The sequence below is a fragment of the Phoenix dactylifera genome, chromosome 4 (genome assembly GCF_009389715.1).
Source record: "Phoenix dactylifera cultivar Barhee BC4 chromosome 4, palm_55x_up_171113_PBpolish2nd_filt_p, whole genome shotgun sequence".
NCBI classification, from domain to species: Eukaryota; Viridiplantae; Streptophyta; class Magnoliopsida; order Arecales; family Arecaceae; genus Phoenix; species Phoenix dactylifera.
This window is the reverse complement of record NC_052395.1, coordinates 173,677-193,084: the sequence shown is the minus strand read 5'-3', so window position 1 is coordinate 193,084 and position 19,408 is coordinate 173,677. Positions and strand designations below refer to the sequence as shown.

Here is a 19,408-nt window from a genome sequence, read left to right as displayed (position 1 = left end):
TTTATTTTGATTTTAAAATTTTTAAATATTTAATTTATGTGGGGGATTGTTGAATTAAATTAAATATTTTAAAATTTTGAAAACTAAATTAGTCAACAGTCAAGTGGCAAGCATCCGTGCACAAACAAGGGAGCAAACATGGAAAAATTTCCAAAGAAAGCAAACAATGACAAGTGTCATGCATCCATCGTAAAAGCAACCATATTAGTAAGCTTGATATACAGGTAATATAGCATGACATACATTTAAATAATCTTGGCACATAGTTAATCAATATTTGAATACTTAATCTAGCCTAACACGTAGTTAAATAAACTTTGTGCCATGCTAAATTAAACATGTTCCAAACTTACTTAACTGTATGCCGAGAATATTTAACTATATGTCAGACTAAATTAAGTGTTCAAACATTGATTAACTACATGCCAAAATTACTTAAATATGAGTCATGCTATATTATCTATGTACCACACTTACTAACCCAATTGCAGAGAAGATTTAACTGTGTTCCAATATGATTTAACTGTATACCATACTAGATTAAGTATGTTCCAAGCTTACTTAATCTTCAACCTCGCCGTAACCTTCACTCGGAGCTATCTCATATGCTGGCTACTCAATCCTATGGCGTATTTTTTCGTAGGCTCGGTCTTCCAATTCTTCTTGCAGTCTATGACAAAAAAAATAAAAACCCTGTAATATTTTTTGAAAAAAGAAAAGGAAAAAGCAAGTAGCAGTTTCTTTAGCCTTCTCCAGCTTCTTCTGAATCCTTTGCCCCCCGCAGCTGTCATGCCAGCGACTACCAGCCGTACCTGTTCCGCCTCCAATGTTTTGCTGCGGGTGCATATCACGCAGTTCATATATCGATGTTTATCATCCACTGGAAGCACTAGCCACTATTATAACATCCAAAAACAAGAACCATCACACAAGCCACCCTGAAGATGCAGAATTCCCGATAATTAGAGTGCAAAAGAGATAGCATCTTTATTCTTTGGTGTTCGGTGGACAAGAACATGCAACACCATGATCCAACAGGGTGTCTGCTCAACCTCCAGCTTTGTGTCAAATCCCATTCTTGTGTGCCAACTCCTTCACCGCCTCTTCAAGGGAGTGATCATTCCTAATACTCTGGACCCACCTTGCATTGATTCTTACACGCTCAAGACTCTGCTTCAATGTTCTCGCAAATGAAGGTTTGGTTCGGCTTGCAAAGAATTCTTCCATCTCCTCAGCTTTCTCCTCGGATGAAAACTGAAATTATGAGATGGAAATCTATTGAGTGACCTGGGTTTACACTTGCCACAGTAGAAAAGTCCAAAAAGCGCAAAATATTTGTTCTTTAGCATACCGGTGATACAATGCAACCAATGAAAGCTGCAATTAGGGAAGCAGATTCCCATGTCTTTGATATATAGTCCCAGTTTTCCTGCATTCAAAACTCAAGCAAAGTTAAGATTTAGCAAACAAGAAAAAGACATAATTAAACAGAACATCTATTAATCTATCGTAGAAATCACTAACAGTTAGCCTATTCTATCGAATTTCCTACCACTTTTCTTTTATCTTTATATTAGCAAATATCCACTCTATGTTGTCCTCGACATCATTATTCCAGATTAGAAGTAAATGAACATCTGTATCCACTAAGTACTAGACCTGTTAAAGCCTGTTCGGTATCCATAGTAGAAAGCTTCATTGAACCCAATGCCTTCTTTGAAGGGAAAAAATGTTGAGAAAGCACAGCTTAGTTGCATGAATTTCAAATTATATCCTCTCTATGTTGCTCTTGACATCATCATTCTGGACTAGAAGTAAATAAACATCTTTATCCAACACGTATTAGCCCTGATTAATGTTTCTTCAATATACATAGTATAAAGTTTCATTGAGCCCAATGCCTTCTTTGGAGGGTGAAAATGGAGAGAAACCACACAACCTAATCGCATGAATTTTAGACTATATGCTCTGGCCCAGAACAAAACCACCTAAAACTGAGTTGTCATGGGGCCAAAACAAGAGGGGAACCATTAGTAATACAATGAGATGTACCAAATAGAGCCAAAACAGGTGTACATGAGGAACACAATGCTCGATGCAGTAAAAATAGGAAGAGGAGGGTGCTAGCTAGCACAATGCCCAGAAGACTCAAGAAAGAAAGCATATAGGTAGAGGAGCTGGGATGGCTGCACATCTACCAGAAGCTCTATAACCCCAAAACAGTACCCATAATACCTCAAAAACACCAAGGGAAAAATGTTTAACGTCGAACAAAATATGCAAGTAAAATAGCATAGTTGTGCTTGTACCCAAAAACATAAGATATTCGTGAAACCAATAGGCCAAGAATAGGCTCTTATGGGTCTCAGCCAAACCAAATATCGTTCCTTTCTTAATTGCAAATCAATAAAATTACAATGACTTTATAAATCGATATAGCCTGGGCATTAATATGTAATATGAATAATAACTGTATCAAACAGAGCCGATTTGACACTGACAAATGCTATTTAATTCTAATTCGCATAATGAAGGCAATGAATCTGTTTAAATCAATAATATACCTTCAACCATCTCCATGCAGTTTCACGTCCTTCCCTACTAACTCGAAGTCCATAAACTGCATCCTGATTCCGAACCTTATAAGCAGATCAAGATAAAGTCAGGCCACTTCACTTATATCATCAAGAGAATACTTGAAACTGTAAAAGTATTAAGATCACCTCAGAAGACAAGAGAAAGTTCAGGACTTCAAGGACAATATCTGGATCCGGACAAGATGACAAGGAACCTGAGGAACAAGGTTAAAAGAGAATTCTCAATACCAACCAGTATTAGTTAAGCATATCAGACCTTAATAGATTTCGTAAGCTCACATACTTAGGACACGCACTCTTTCCTCACTTTCATCAGTTTCCCTGTAAATTCTTAGAAGAGATTCATATCCGGATCTATTTGAGGCGCTAACAGTCTGCATTACAGCAATATATGCAGCCTACAAGATAACTTATATTAAAATAAAAGAATAATATACATATGAAGCAATGTGAAGAATAATTACAAAGGTGAAATTTGACCACCTTTCTTGTATCGGGAGGCAGCAGTGATGTATTTCTATCATTTAAAAAGATATAAAAACGCCTCACTGCTTCATTTCTAGTCATATCATGCCCAATTCGAACAAGAGCAGTCAAAAGATCCCCTCTTAGCATTACTGCCAAGTGGCTCTCACCTTCCTTAGGGTCCCAACCTAACTTTCTGAAAGCCAAAAACCATAAATTAATTACAATTTGGACATTAAAGATCATCAAAAAATATGCTCTCTCTCTCTATATATATATATGTATAATATAACTTTGAGTTGATCGAGTACAAAATTGCAGTTCATTTATTCATCATGCATGTGATCCCAAACAATTGAAAGCAACACAAATTTTATGCATAAAAAAATAGATTATGCTGGAAGGACACATGCCAGGCTCTCAAGGCTATCAAGAGGTTTACTATGGCATGTGATAGACCTTTTTTCGGGGTGTGTCTGTGGGGTAGGTTTTTCCTTTTGTGTGTGTGGCGGGTGGGGTGGGGTGGGGGTACTGTTCTGACATTCTTTCCCAAGGTTTTAAATGTGAATCCATGTCAGCTGTGCCAGACCACTGCTGGCACAACGCATGCACATATGCCAGGAAATCCTGTGCATCACATCTTAAACCATGCCACACCATATCAACTTGTGCAGTCTGCCACAGGTTCAATATGTTCACTAATGTTCCTTACCTCTTTAGTCGTTACATTACAAGCATTTATATACATAGTTTCAGCAAGGCACAAGCTGTGTGGCCCCTGGCTGACAAGCCCTGTGCCAATAGCACTTAAAGCATTACTCTTTATCCAAGTCATGTATATCTTCGCCATGTATTACACCATATCGTTACAAAACAATCAAAGTTATAAATCATAATACATATAGCTACAGTTGGACAATCATACCATATCTTGACGAACAACAAATACTTGAAAAAAAAAATCATCTCAGCAATAGGAAATGATCGCAAATTCAAAAACAAGATGATCCCATGACTCGAAAGTATGTATAGGGAATCTATATCACAGCTGCAAATTTCGAAAGTCTATTGGAGCTTGGATTGTTCATATGCTGAACTCTTGAACAAGACACACCAATAATGCCACATAATAATTTGCAATTAGGTATGCATCTTCAAGTTAAACCTTATGGAAATTTGATCAACTCTTTCAAGCTAAGAATATGGAAGGTCCAAATTCAAGGGTTAGTTTTAATGTATATGTAACTGAATAACATGAATTTGATTATGTTATGATCTGATATCAGTCGTTAGTAAGCTAATTCTGTGTTTATCCCATTTTTCATTGATCATAGCAAGCATTGGTGTCTATGGGATCCGTGACATCCACTTCTGCCAAATGTCACACTTTAAAACATTTTTTTTGAATTCTAAGTGGGTCCCAAAACCAAAAAAAAGTAGGAACTTGTAAAATTCAAAGGAATAACATACCCACAACATATGCATTTAACTTCAAGAATATCCATTATTTGGACCAACAGAGAGCATACATATCTTTATGATCTTTCTTTTTAAAGAAAGCTATAAATCTTAAAGCTATCAAGATAAACTAAATGATAGTTGAATATCAATGTCTAAAATAATGGTTACTCCACAGAAATATGACTTGGATTAATAATATTTATAATACATCTTGCATGGGCTTACTCTGCAGAAATTTGGAGAAGTATGATTAAAAATACTTTAATCTCATCTGCCAATTCAGGAGTGGCATCCGTAACAATATTTGCTATCTTGCAACTTATCTGGCAAGGCAAAAAAAATAAGTATTTATGTTTCTAGGCAATCTGAAAAAGAAAATGATATCTGGAGGATAACATACAGTGACTATGTGCCCCAGCACAGTATAATCAAACTCTTCCCGATAAGCATCCAACAAAGACAATAAAGATGACAATGTCTGCTTGCAAGCCACACATAGTGCATATGAGTCTTCTAAAATGCCTACACATCAGAATGTTATAATGTTACTGATTTTCCAAACATAAGTATAGGTCAAAAGAAGAATGCTCAGTCAACTAACCAATTCTATCTGTTGCATACAACTTATTGGCCTCTATTGCATATCTAAGTCCAGCTGCAAGTTCATCATCATATTTCACTCTATAGAAGCCTGTTTGGTCAATGTTAAACTTGATCCAAAAGCGTTCAGAGTTCCCCTGGCTGCTTTTCTCTAACAAGTTAGCCTTACCATTTGCAGAGCCAATAAGATCCATGATATCCAACTCCTCAAATTTTGTTTTTAGTAAAAACTTTTTCTGAGTATTATATGAACCACAACATAAAGTAAGAGGAACAATCCACTGTCCATTACCAGATGATCCATCTGTCAGAAACTGTGACTGCAATTTAAATGAAAAAAAAAATGTCAGTTTAACTCCTTTATTAAAGAAAAATCCTGACAGATTAAAGAAAGATCATAACTACAAGAATATGAAGCAAATTCCCTTGAGAAATTGGCCTCAAATAGTCCAAAAGCTAAATATACATGGGAATTTTATGCTAAGCACATTGCATAAAGATGGTTAGAGGATCATGTGCGCAATGGTCCTATTTGGGAATTGCCTAACTACTATAATTATATCTATCCATGTTATCACATTTATTTCTAGTGATAGAGGGGAGGGGGGAAGGGGGAACAGAGAACTGTTCTCTTTAATGGACAATCTGCTAATTAACTATCAATAACCAAGCGCATATCCAGCACCAATTTCTGTCATGTCCAAACCTATACCACTTGTCATGACTTATGATAAAGGATTACTCCCAAACATAATAAATGATCTGTCTTCATGATGATAATTCCAAAACAAAGTATATCAAATGATATGATCCAGCGTATGCCGAACCGGCCGGTACGGGCCGGTACAAACCGGTCGGCCAGCTACCAGTACGGCGGAGCCGTGGAAACCGATACAGGCCGGTTTCTTGCCGGAGACGAAGAAGACGAGGAGAAAAAGAGAGAGCGCGGGGAAGAGAGGGAGGGAAGCCACCTTCGGCCGCCATCGAAGAGCCGCGGAGGGGCGTCGGAGGCCGGTGGGGGGCGGCGGAGGCCGGCGGGGGGCGGGGGAGCCCGCGGGGGCGCTGCGGAGGCCGCGTCGCCTGTTTCTTTCGAAACAGTGGACGCGGCCGCGGCCTCCGCAGCGCCCCCGCGGGCTCCGCCGCCCCCCACCGGCCTCCGACGCCCCTCCGCGGCTCTCCGATGGCGGCCGAAGGTGGGCTCTCCCTCTCTTCCCCGCGCTCTCTCTGGTTCTCTTCTTCTTCCCCGGTTCCGGCGGGGAAGAGCTTCCCGGTTCGTACGGCCCGGAGCACGGTACGAATCGGCCCGTACCGGTCCGGTAGGCAACCGGTACGCCTACCGGACCCGGTACGGCGGACCTTGATATGATCTATAACAAAACCTCTTTTTTGGGCCTCCAGACAATAGAAGGAAGTAAAATACCAATTATGAGTGTGAAGGTCCATAACAACTTAGACGTGTTGAACAATGGAAATATTTCAGCTGCATGATATGTAAACTTTAACAGGATATTAGATTTTCCAAACAAAGAGTTCTTTTCAATTTCTACATATTAGGAATCAATACAAAATATATAGGCAAAATTATCTCCACAAAGATGGGATCACAAAATATGCCTTTCAAGGAAAGCCTACAAAAAATCATGATCCAAGATCAATCCTCAAATGAGAACCACAAACATAAACAAAACTGACAACACAATTGAATTTAAGAAGACCATCCCACCACCTCCAATTCAATTTAACAAACAGAGTTCATTATGTTTCATTAGCAAGCTTTTTGTTCTCATTTTGATGTTGCTTTTTACTGGGTGTCTTTAAAACTTTTGCAGATTTATCTACCCATGCTTCAATAATATGCAACATTGCTTTGCCATGGTGTCCAGCTCCAAGCCAGAAAATCTACACCATTGTACCGACATGACTTGAGCAGATGAGCAGAAAACACTATCAACTGATAAATCAGTAAATGCGAAGGCATTTGGGTGTCACTACAACCAGGACGTGTTCCATGTATTAACAAAATCGCAGAAGTAGCCCAAAACATGGAAACAGGGGGGAAATGTCTGACTCCCAATAAATATAGTATAACAGCTTGAAAAGAGCCAAGGGCTTAGAAATAAGGTTAAAGGGATTTAGCAATTTCAAATAAGGCATATAGAGAGGAAACATTATTGCAAAATTTTATAATGGACAGGAAAATTAGGAAAAGTGTCGGCACAGTTCATAAAATCAGTTTATTTTGAAGATTTTGCAAACTGGGGAGACATAAACAAAATCATGAAAAAGAAGCAAGCAAAAGATGAATAATTAGGTAATTTGCTTGTAACGTAACAAATGATTCACCTGAAATTCATTTCAAATCAGAACAACCTAAAATTGAACACTAATTTGCCATATTAGATTTGTTCACACCACAGTTACAAGTTCGGTATTTAGGAACAATTTAGCAACATTGAAATTTCAGAATTTGGAAAAAATAGGCAAATTCAGACAAATTTGGGAAAAATTCGCAAATTTGATTAGTAATCAATAAAATAATATTTAAATATAAATGTTTAGATATAAATAATTACATGAACTCATTATTGTCAACACATTTTCATAATTAAATCACTTTCTTAATACTTATAATTTATCATCTTCCAGTCCAAATATTTTGATGTATTAAATTCCAATCCAATCAAGGAAACGACAAAAATGAAAAACTCCTTTGAATAGATGATGCTTTCGAATTTATAAATTCCAAATCATTTTTCACACAAGACAGAAGACAAAAATGATTCTAGCAAGTTCCTCATTATTGGGTGCCCCTTCCGTCGAGATGCAATTGTTCTTATATTCAAAATATAAAAAAATATTTTTTTGAGAAAATATAAAAAAGAAAAGTTAAAATAACACCTCTACCGAGAAAGGAAGAGACATCATTCCCAACCTTAACTTATTTATCCAAAAAAACATAAAGAACAGGACTCACACCTTGCCTTTTCCTGTTCCCAATCCTTACTCCCATTTCACCAGGCTGTCAGCCCACATATCCCCCACATCCCATCCTCTTTTGGCCTTTTTCTAGTCACCCACTCACTCTACCTCAAGCAACCTTCGAGCCTGAATGTTCTTTCAGAACATATTCATGATCAGACATGGCAAAAATTGACCCGACCGAAGAAACCAATCCGAATGACCCTATTTAAGTCAGGTTTGGGTCAAGTTTTTTTCCAGTTAGGGTTGAGTATGTGTCAGACTTTTTGACCTGAACTTTAATTGGGTCAGGTATGGGTGAAAGCTTTGACTCAGACTCATCATGAGGGTAGGGTTCTATTATTTGGGACAAAACAATTTAAACTGGGTTGAGTCATAATTTTGGATGAGATTTTTTGGACCACTATTTCTTTTTTTCAGTAGTTGTTTGAAATCAATTTGGAAATTAATTAATAAGGATCATAAAGATTGGATTTTATAGATTAACCTAGGTCGTTTAAGTACTGTCATGCAAAATTAATTAGGTTAGGTCAAATATGTGACGCAGAATGACACGTTAGTGGGTACGGATCAACAGATCTTGACCCAACATTGGGTCTGGCCAGGTACAGGTCAAGTTTTTGTATGTTGTTGTCCTAACTTAGCCCAACCTGAACCCGACCCATTGCCGCCCCTATTCATGAGATTTACAATTTCTGAGAATAATTTACAACTGATTCGCAGATCGATAAATAAATTGAACAGAGATTATGTTTGTCTTTGTTCAGCCATTAATTCACGATTTTTCAAAAATTCATCAAATTTTGTTACTATGGTTCACAATTTCACATCATTCAATAACATCGACAAATTCATTATCCTTTTTACTGGTTCACTATAAGATCAAGAAGGCAGCAAATTGAGGAACCATGGAAGGGTCCTTGTGACCCAGTAAGCTCATCTAAGGTGCCCCAAAAAAGCTACCACAAGACAAGAGCATACTCATGATTGCTATTCACCTACCAGGCCATTCAAAATCTATAACATTGGCAAGAATCTAACAATCAAATAGTAGGAATAGATTTCCCTCTAATAAGAGTTGAATGCCCGAAAATTTCTATACTGTCTAACAGAACCTACAGGATTGACTAGAAGACTGTCAAAGTCGAGCAATGCTCAAATAAAGATTGCTGGCAGACTCATAAAAAATACATGCACACACAACAGGACTTCACACCGACTATATATGTGCTGTAACAATAAAGTGGAACAGTCTATGATGCAATCTTTCTCGTGAAGGAAGAGGCCGGGGAGGTGATAATGCTGATAATAGTATAAACTATAAACAATATGATGTAATCTTCTCTGCATGCCGCAGGGTATGTGAAATATATCAGTTGACAACAAGAAGTACTCCCAGTCTTATTCATTTACGCAAAGCCCGAAAGCAAAGAAAGCATTCCAAAGACAAACCTGCTCAAATTCCAACCCATGCTCTTTACGTCTTATATATATAACGGGATATCCTTTTTGCTTTGTCCATGAACTCATTAAGTCCTTAACAGGTTCACCAGACTCCTCTTCAAGTACAGCCCACAGGTCCTCAGTCTTTGCGTTTGAGTAGGCATATCTCTTTATGTATGAAGCTAGTGATCTCTGGAGAATATGAAGAAGTTAAATATAAAAATAATACACACCATTCTGAATCGTACACAGATAGTGTCACTTGATAGAACTTATAAGTATTATAGAAAATTGATTGAAGAAAAAAAAAAAGCAACATATAATGAGCTCCACAGGTAATACTGTAACATAAGTTTCTCGAGTTAACAAAATTGAGTACCTGACGGCAGTCTAAAAGAACAAAAAATCAAGTTCTCAGGACATGATGATCACAGCTCATATGTTAATAGCATAAACTATTGTTCCTTTAGCAAGTTGTAAACTTGCAAAACAGCATCGTGCCAAGCACATGATTCAGTTTCGCAGTTTCCAGCCAAATCAGAAAAGTATCAGTAATTAGGAGTAACCATGGGTCACTATCATAGCATTCGATATGGTTTCCAGTTTTCAATTTTTTAACTTTTAAAAACTGAAACTAGTTTCTCTTTCTATTTTGAAAACCAAAAACTTGAAACTTGTTTGGCAGCGAATATGGTGACAGTGGTGGAGTGGCAGCCAGTGGCAATCAGTGGCGACGATTGTGGGTGGCAGTGGGTAGCAAGCGATGGCTGTCGGCAGCCAGCAGCAGGTGGTGGCCGGCAATGGGAGGAGGAGGTGGCTGGTGCCTGATGGTGGTGGTGGTGGCGGCTGAGAGTGGGCAATGGAGGTGGTGGTAAGTGGTTGCTAGCTTTCAAAAAAGTAAAAACCATATCTTTTGGTTTCCATGATTTTCAGAAACTTGAAGCAAGTTTCAGAAAACTGAAAATGGAAACTGGGTTACCAAACACCAATTTTGTTTCAGTTTCTATTTTTTTTTAAAAAATGAAAAACTGGAAATTTACAACCATGCCAAACAACGCCTATATTTGTCCCGAATTTGATGCAACAAAAAACTTCAATAACTATAGAAAGGGCTTCTCTTCAAAAATGCGGCACCTATGAAAGGTATATACTACAGAGTAGTTAGATTTGCTTTTTGTTTTCAAGAGGTTAAAGTTACTGCTGGCTATATAAAGTTGTCTTATGCTACTGCAACAAGGTACAACTGATCTTACTAAGAAACCTATGCTTTTTCTTCTCTTTGATTTATGACCTGATATTCTGGTGTTAATACAGTGTTTCAGGTTATTGTGTCGATTAGCTGCATGCTTAAAATGATTCAGACATATAAAAGTAGGATATCCCCCATTGCCACATTTGATATCAATATACATAAGATAAGAATACCTAATACATTAGTTGAACCCAGATAGTATAAATATTCAGCAGTTACCGCACTTGTTATCCCTAAATATAGAGCAAGAAGCAATCCACAATGGAATGTTAAAGAAAACATCCAATGGAAAAGATCCAGAAACTAACATATATGGACTGGTGGTCAACCTATAATTCAATAGATGCAAATGAAAAAGAAACTTCCTACTTGATTGCAATCGATATAACTGAACTTGACAGGCCTATGCAGCAATCAAGTACTTCCACATCCAAAAGTGTTTTAAGTACCTACTGGTTCTTTTAGGTTCTTAACATATAAAATAATTAAGTAAATGAAACTGATATTCACATTTGCCTCGATAGGGTGCTCTTCTTCAAAATCATTGCAGTTTATCAAGGAATTCTCCTCTTTAATGGAGTTCTTACTGACCTTGAAAACTCTAATTGCCAAACAAGGCATCAATATAGTTCTGTTGATGACATGATTTGTTTTTACTGGACCATATGTCCAATACTTAGCACACCCCACATACCGAGTGTCTTATAGTACAATACCAAGACAATGTATAGGGCGTGGGTACGACCATCAATCCAGTACCACGACTGCAAACCTTGGTTAATGACCCCATTCTCCTTTATAATATGTAACTTCGATCTCTCTACCATAATATTTTTAATTAACTATAGAAATAGGGAGCTTATGTTACCTCTAATCATGGTCTGCTGAACCGACCTGTACCGGTCGGTTCAGCCCGTACTGGCACCGGTCCGGTACAGGGGTATAAAACGGTTCCGACCCAAACTGGGTCGGAATCGATTGGTTCTGTACCTGGACCGGTGCGAACCGGCCCAGTACAAGCCGGTACCGGTGCGAATCGGCCCAGTACAAGCTGGTACCGGTGCGAACCGGGCCGGTTCGCACCGGTCCAAGCCCACGCGGGGCACCGTGCCCACGCGAGCTGCCAGCCCTCTGTGGCATTTGACGCGCGCGGATGCGTTTTTTTTATTGGGAAACGCGCGAGCGGACGCGCGAGCGGAGCGCGCGCCCGCGCGCGATTCCCAGCAGGGAACCGCGCCCGAGCGCGGTTCCCCGCGCGGGGCACCGTGCCCACGCGGGCTGCCAACCCGCGTGGGGGCATTAAATGCCACAGAGTGGCATTTGAAGCATCCGCGCGCGGACGCGTTTTGTTTTGTTTTTTTTTTTTTAATTTCCGCGCGCACGGCTCCGGTTCGGTACCGGTTCCAAGCCAGTACCGAACCGGAACCGTACCGATGCCGGTGCTCACCGGTACGCCGATACAATCGGTCCCGCGAACCTTGCCTCTAATTGTGACCTCAATGGGAAGACAATCTATAACAAAGTATAATATCACTGTTTGGCCTTTAAAAAAAAATCCTCAAATATTTCTATAAACCAAAAAACTGCCAAAATCTTTGCAATACACTACCATACCATGCTATTAATATCTTACTACTATAACCTCCCATACTGCCATCCAAGCATATTTAAAGACAAAGCCTATTACTTGATATCAGGGTTCTTAATAACCAAGATATCATCCATCTTGATGGATGATCACCACCGAGATGACTTAAGATCTTAGTTTATCTTGGTTGAGATGGTAATTGGAGAAAAATTGGAAACATCTAAGATTTTCCGAGATCTCAACCAAGATTTTAGGATTGAAATCAAGGTTCAGCCGGTCGGTTTGGCATATAACAGCTGAGTTTTTCCAGCCTCGAGCGGCTCTTCCTCGATCGGTCGCTCGGTTTCAAAGTCCTCCATCCCCAAAGTCCTAATCCTCAAAGCATACCAGGTGAGTCTCTCTTTCCTCCCCCTCTCTCCCTCAATCCTCAAAGCATACCCATCACCAGATATGAAGCTCTCAAACTTCCCTGGCGACGGCTCGAACTTCCACAGCTCGTCTCTCCCTCCCTCTCTCTTCATCTCTTCCTCCCTCTCCTCCTCCCTATTTCAATACGCCTCAAAACAGCATGATATAGACCCATACTATACCAAGCTGGTCACCGGCCGATATAAGTCCCAGTTCGGATTTGGCGAACCTTGATTGAGATATTAGAATCTTAGCCCATATGACAAATCCTAGATTAGCAATTAATTTAAGCATGAATTTTGAAATTTAACAGTCAAAATATCAAATTAAGAAAATAAATACGTGATTACAAAATATAAGCCAATATGATGATATCATTGCCTAGCATGTTAAGATTTATCAGTTTGTATAGGATGACATAATATAGGCTGATATTTTATATTTCTCATATAGGGAAGTATCCAATACCGATACAAAAGGGGATCCCAGCAGAGATATGAACCTTGCTGGCATTTATTGAAGTATAGTACTTCATAAAAATCATTTGATGAACCTATTACCTAACATTGCAATGTTTTCATGAGTACAGCCTACATATCAACCATGACAACATTTATCCCTTCTTCTAGGGTTTGTGTGCAAAATTTCCAATGACCAAATCTTACTTTACCATTAAGATTTTATTTGCAACGTAAGAAGTGAGACAATATAATAACGAAATTCCTATTTTCAGCCCATACCCAGAGTGGTACAGCTTGAAGATTCAAATGCACACCACATTCAGTAATATAATAGGCACATAATTTTTCTCTATGTGAATGAACAAATGTTTATTCAAAACTAGCCGAATGTGCAGAACAAAAATAAGACAAAAGCAAATTTCTCCAAATAATCATTAGGCTTCTTTAGCTGAAAGATTTAAAAAAAATACTCATGACACATTACCAAGTGATTGACAGCAATGCTAACAATACCTTGTGACCCAGCTCACCCTTCGACAAGAATAACAGACAACTGCCTTCTTTATCAGAAAGAAAGTTGGCAATTCATATTCTTTGGCATTGTAATTTTGAATAATATATTGAGCAAATCAACTAATATAACGTGGATGATCAAAGGATTCTTCCCATATATTAACTAAGGAATGGTTTGTTCAGACAAAGAATAACATAAGAGACGGTCATGAGAAACAAACAATCAACCTGAAAACATTCGGCACCAAGGTAACTTTGCAGCATTCGAATAATAGAGGCTCCCTTGTCATAGCTTATCGAATCAAAAATTTGATCAATCTCATTTGCATGATTTATTTCAACCTGCATGAAATGACAATGTACTTAATAGGTACAGTTAAACTATTGCTAATCAAATGATGATGTCTTTAGATAGTGATATTAAACAATTAAGTATTTTTCTTCTCTGATTTCCCTGTTTCTCTTTAACTTACTTTAAGTGAATGAGGAAGTGTGCAGATTTCAGATGCACTAGTTGACATCTCGAACTGGGATTAGGGGTGCCTATTTATGCAAGCCAGGCCATGCTCAAGCACAGGTTGGTTCATCATCCAAATAGCTTGATTTATAGCTGATGATGAATGGCTTGTTTAAAGAATTTGGTGAAAAAATAAGGTCTCCTGAGGCTTTCATATATTATTTATGATGCATGTACATATACGTATGTAGTATGTACTTACATATGTATGCATGTATGTCGGTGTGTACATATATATGTATATTTATGTATGTATGTGTGTGTACATATGTGTGTGTACATATGTATGTATGTGCATATGTGTACGTATGTGCATATGTGTGTATGTACGTATTTATGTATGTGCGCACGTACGTATTTATGTATGTGCGCACCTACGTATTTATGTATGCACGTATGTATATATGTATTTGCAATGTATGTCGTACCGACCCGAATCAAACATTATGGGGCATACCATACCGTACCAGTTCGGTACCGGTACCTAGTACGGATGACGTACTGACACTCGGTACGCCAAAAAATTCCGTACCATACCATACCAATATTGTGCTAGTGTGGCACCGGTATGGAATTCGGTACCGAGACAGTGAACCATATGTATGTGTGTATGTATATATGCATGTACTTATGCATGTATGCACATATGCATACATGTCCGTACATACATATGTATATATGTATGTATGTATGTATATATGTACATAATTGTAATTTAAATAATTTTCAATGTTTAATCTCAACCTTGCAGCTGAGATACAATCTTCTTATTTAAATAATGATAAGAATTGGTTTTTATTTATGACAAACAACTAAAATGATATATGATGTATTACATATCATAGATTTATTCATTTCTATTCAAGCTTAATCGAGTCAAACACACAATTCCTAGGCAAACAAGAGCTGCTCAGACAGCTTACTAGTTTGACAGCCCTGCCTAATATTTGCCCAAACATCACACATGTTTTAATTACAATGTCAACGCATGAATCAGATCCAGCAAATGGACACTTTGAATATCTTGACCCTCATGTCCTGAAGAAGTACATGTGAGAGAATTTTCTTTAGGCATAATGATATTTTCTTCTACTTTGTGTATGTATGTATATGTGTGAGTGCGCTGGATGTGGTTAACCCACATACTGCAGGTACACGAAACTAGTACAGGACAGCCGAGCAATTGAACATTGTTCTCGAGCATAGAGGTTTGTGTGGCTAGAAGTGTTTTAGTTTCAACTCCAAAACATCACAAAGGAATATTACCTCAATAGGATGTGATTCAGAAAGTGCATCCAGCACAAGGCCTGATGTAGTGTCATCAAGAAATTGAGTCCAAATGTTCCATTCAGGAAATAAGGAATCGGCTGCTAAATAGCTCATCTGTTCAAGAGCAGTTAAAACTAAATGATGTGTGAGCTTTCCAGCACAACTGATGATAATAGCTTTTTAGTATAAATTATAATAATAACAGACAGCAGTAGAGCAGCTTGGTTACCCATGATGCAAATCCCTCATTGAGCCACAAATGTGTCCACCATTCCATTGTCACAAGATTTCCAAACCATTGGTGAGCCAATTCATGTGTTACAGTAATTGCCACCTGGATAGAATCACCATATGCACTGACAATTAGCTTTTTCTAAAGGCAAAAAATTAAGGCATCAAACTTGATCCAACACAAACCGGACAGTGTGCATGGTGAAGCACCTTGGAAGCTAAGAACTACAACAATTACTTTTAAACTGATGAATAGTAAGATTTAAACAAAATCTAATATTCAGTTTAATTAGAACATTGATTGATAAGCACCGCTACCAAATCAAGTAGAAAATCAAATTTCTGCTTACCCATTGTTTGCTCGAGGCTGACGAGTAGCGTTCATCATAAAGCAAAGATTTTTCGCGATACGTAACCAGTCCATAGTTCTCCATAGCTCCAGAAGCAAAATCAGGAATAGCGACCATATCCAATTTGGGAAGTGGATAAGGCACCGCAAAATATCTGAAGAAGAACTAGTCAGTCAAGTTGGTCACCAAGGAAGACTTACTAGGCCCTTAAACTTCCCATAAAAGTAAACATCAAAAAACCAGTAGAAGTGGAATATATAGCCAGTATAAAACTTTCAACTATATCTATTTCACAATTTTAAAAGTATGAAGAGAAGTAATGATGACAATGACAACAACTACAACAGCAACAATAGTGGTAAGTGGTAACAGTGGCCATAGAAATCATGGTGAATAATGAAGAGTACTTCAGCTGCAAGTGAATAAGATACAAAACTTATAAATGGATGAGTACATCAAAACTTCAATTGAGAGAAATTACCCTTTGTACAAATCCAGTGTCTTCACAGCAACATCTAAAGCAAATTTTCCTTGGTTGCTCTTACCAACCTGACAATACACACGAACCCTGATTCCTGAAGAAACAAGCAGCAATTACATGATAATGAAACGAGTTCTGCAATAAGGAGGAAGAAAATAAGGGGAAGGGGTTTAACAATAGGTAATACATAGATAGACCATACCATCGGGTGTAAAGGCTTCTACAAAATCAAACAAACCAACAACAACAGCCACCAAATAAGTTGACATAATTGGTGATTCCTGGAAAGAGAGAGTCTTAAGAAGCCCATCAATTTTTTCTTCAATTACTGGCATATTGGACAATGCTACCAGTTCAGATGGCACTTTTAATGTTATCCTGAATGTGGCCTGAAAAATTATGTTCATAAAACAAGTAAGGGATTTAAATTGAGCTGACAACATGCAAACAAGCACAAGAATCATTCAGAATCAAGACTGACAAGATATTCCTGTGTACAAGGCTTAATAAATGTATTTGTTGGTTGGCATAAATTCATGCAAACTTCGGCATTTCCCCGTGTTTGGCATTCCCCCTGCTTCAGAGGATATTCTTAAGAAGCACTTTTCAAAAAGGTGCATAGAAATGAATTTGCAATCCATCATAATAAGAGTGCAAGACAACATGATAAATCATCTGGGAAAGTTATCTGGCATGATTAAGATGGAAACCTATAGGTCTAACACAATGAGAGAATGGAGATTATTCTTTATTTCATCATGGTAAGAGATCAAACACAGTGCATAAGAGCATCAGTCATATCTATTCACAGCCATATATATCCTAACCTATCACATGAAGTCGCACATTTAACCTTTTATCTTATTAAAATGTGGATCCAAGCAGTAATTTAATGCATCCTACACATTTGTAGATTTTTTTTCCTTCTTTTACACAGTATTTTGGCAAAGTCAATCTATCAAGAAGAACTTAAAGATCTAGATGAATGATCAAAGAGGATTCAAAAACAGGAATGTAAAAGTTAACAAGATAAATGATCAAAGAGGATTCAGAAACAGCGAAAATGAATTCATCAGTTCTCCTGATACGATTAATGACCTTAAAAGCGGGTTCATCCCAGCAGGGAAAACATCGCCTGGCATCAGCAGCCTCAAACTGAGTAACCGCCATATTTCTCTTCTCCCCATTGTACTCATATACACTACAGGGCAAAAAGCAGCATGATACTAACAAAAAGGTAAACGGAAAGACGATAGGAACAAAGGTAAAGAAGACCAAAGACAGCCAAATACCTTCTATAGAACCCCTTCATCTGGTCGTTTAGGGTTCCGGTGAACCGGATTCTAAGAATTCCCTTCCCCAAAGGAAGAACTCTATCAAACCCAAGCACCAAGATCTCATCTTCTTGCACCTCGACGATCTCCAAAGGGCGGAGCTCCTAAAACCACCCATGAATTCCTTACTAAACAAAAAGGAAAAACAAGAACACCCTCCAAGATGTAGAAAGAAGTAGGGTCAGAGCAACATGAGACGACTCTTAATTCTTGAACGAGACATCACAAGCCCACGGCTATCATTATAGAGAAGAAATAGGAAGGAACAAGAACACCCTCCAAGATGCAGGAAACCAGGGTTAGGGTGAAACCTGAGACGATTCTTGGTTCTTAAAGGAAATGGAGGCATGGTCGACGGCGAGGTCGGCGGCGTTGAGTACGAGGAACCTCGTGGCGGCGAGGACGTCGAGGGCGATCTCGGCGGCGCCGGCGAAGGCACAGGCGGAGAGGTCGGGCTTGAGGAAGAGATCGTAGCGCCGGGGGGCGGCGAATTCCGGAAGCCGCGGCTGACCCTTGAACTGCTCCACGCTCTGTTCCTCCGCCATCCGGTTCCCTCTCGCTCGCTCGCTCGGTGAATTCCGGTGCCGAGGCGTGGTCGCTCCCCCTCGGGGATTCGAATTCTTACAGGCAGTGGTAGTCGTGCGAGTCTCAACAGGGAGGGAGAGTTTTAATAGTGGGCTGACATCGGATGTATTTTATTGGGTTTTTATCGAAGTAACGAGAGTCTCATGTGGGTGCAAGCGGCTTTTGCCTCCACGGGGTTTAGGTTTAGAACACAATCATCACGGTGGGCTATTGCATGAGGAATTGCAGCGTTCCCCGTAGTTACCGATCAATGGCGTTTCCCATCTAATGAATGCTATTCCTGATGGTTTCTAAGGGTTAATGTTAGCTTTGGCATCCTTCTTAAATTAATAAAAAGATATATGTATGATACATGTGAAGTAAATAGATCTAAACTAAAAAAAATTAATAATTTATCATATAATTAAAAGCAATATTGGTGACCAATTCCGCAATAACTCCCAGCACATCATAGCAGGGAATCTTTATTCATATAAACTATTCTAATATTTTGAAAAATATTATATAGTTAAGAACAACATCAGATGACGTATATCTCTAGCTTTTTTAAAAAAAAAGTTGTTGGATCATGGAAGGATTTTCCCATACACGCATGGTACATGTCGTATATAAAATATCTTAATGATTTAATTAAGAGCATCTATCACTTATTTCTTTAAATTGATGTAAATAAACTATTGTGGGTTCTTGCAAGGGATTTTCTAGATGAGATGGCCCTCCCTCCCTGTTATTTTATTATTGATTTTTTTTCCCGTGGTTTTGCAAGGACGGGGGGATTATAAGACATTTGATAAATGCTAATGCATCAATAGAGAAAAAATTTTCCACATTACCTAAGCTATTAGACTCTCTTTCGAGGCATAAATTAATTGAC

At 38.5% G+C, this 19,408-nt stretch overlaps 1 protein-coding gene across 2 annotated transcripts; it reads right to left on the bottom strand.

The window, feature by feature from the left end:
• Nucleotides 1-503: 503 nt before the first annotated feature.
• LOC103696266 (aminopeptidase M1-B-like) lies at nucleotides 504-18,689 on the bottom strand. 2 transcript variants are annotated; one of them, XM_008777828.4, is made up of 19 exons: nucleotides 18,261-18,687; nucleotides 17,908-18,053; nucleotides 17,714-17,816; nucleotides 16,818-17,004; nucleotides 16,616-16,709; nucleotides 16,135-16,288; nucleotides 15,783-15,887; nucleotides 15,551-15,667; nucleotides 13,996-14,109; nucleotides 9,555-9,737; nucleotides 5,125-5,443; nucleotides 4,924-5,045; nucleotides 4,749-4,846; nucleotides 3,081-3,258; nucleotides 2,881-2,995; nucleotides 2,724-2,791; nucleotides 2,565-2,639; nucleotides 1,352-1,429; nucleotides 504-1,254 (listed from the first exon to the last, which is right to left on the bottom strand). In XM_008777828.4, the coding sequence occupies exons 1-19, from the start codon at nucleotides 18,492-18,494 to the stop codon at nucleotides 1,066-1,068; spliced, it is 2,679 nt and encodes an 892-aa protein (XP_008776050.2). In that variant the 5' UTR covers nucleotides 18,495-18,687; the 3' UTR covers nucleotides 504-1,065. The 2 variants fall into 2 exon arrangements, with proteins under 2 accessions (XP_008776050.2, XP_026656624.2); XM_026800823.2 differs by lacking the exon at nucleotides 9,555-9,737 and having other exon boundaries at nucleotides 18,261-18,689.
• Nucleotides 18,690-19,408: the final 719 nt, after the last annotated feature.

Bases quoted from the DNA above. Each gene is read 5' to 3' on its own strand.
- LOC103696266 (XM_008777828.4), bottom strand. From the start codon at position 18,494: ATGGCGGAGGAACAGAGCGTGGAGCAGTTCAAGGGTCAGCCGCGGCTT. The intron at 15,668-15,782 runs GTAACCAAGCTG...GCTCTTGAACAG, and splicing joins ATGAGGGATTTGCATCATGG to ATGAGCTATTTAGCAGCCGA. The intron at 14,110-15,550 runs GTAATATTCCTT...CATTTCATGCAG, and splicing joins CTGAATCACATCCTATTGAG to GTTGAAATAAATCATGCAAA.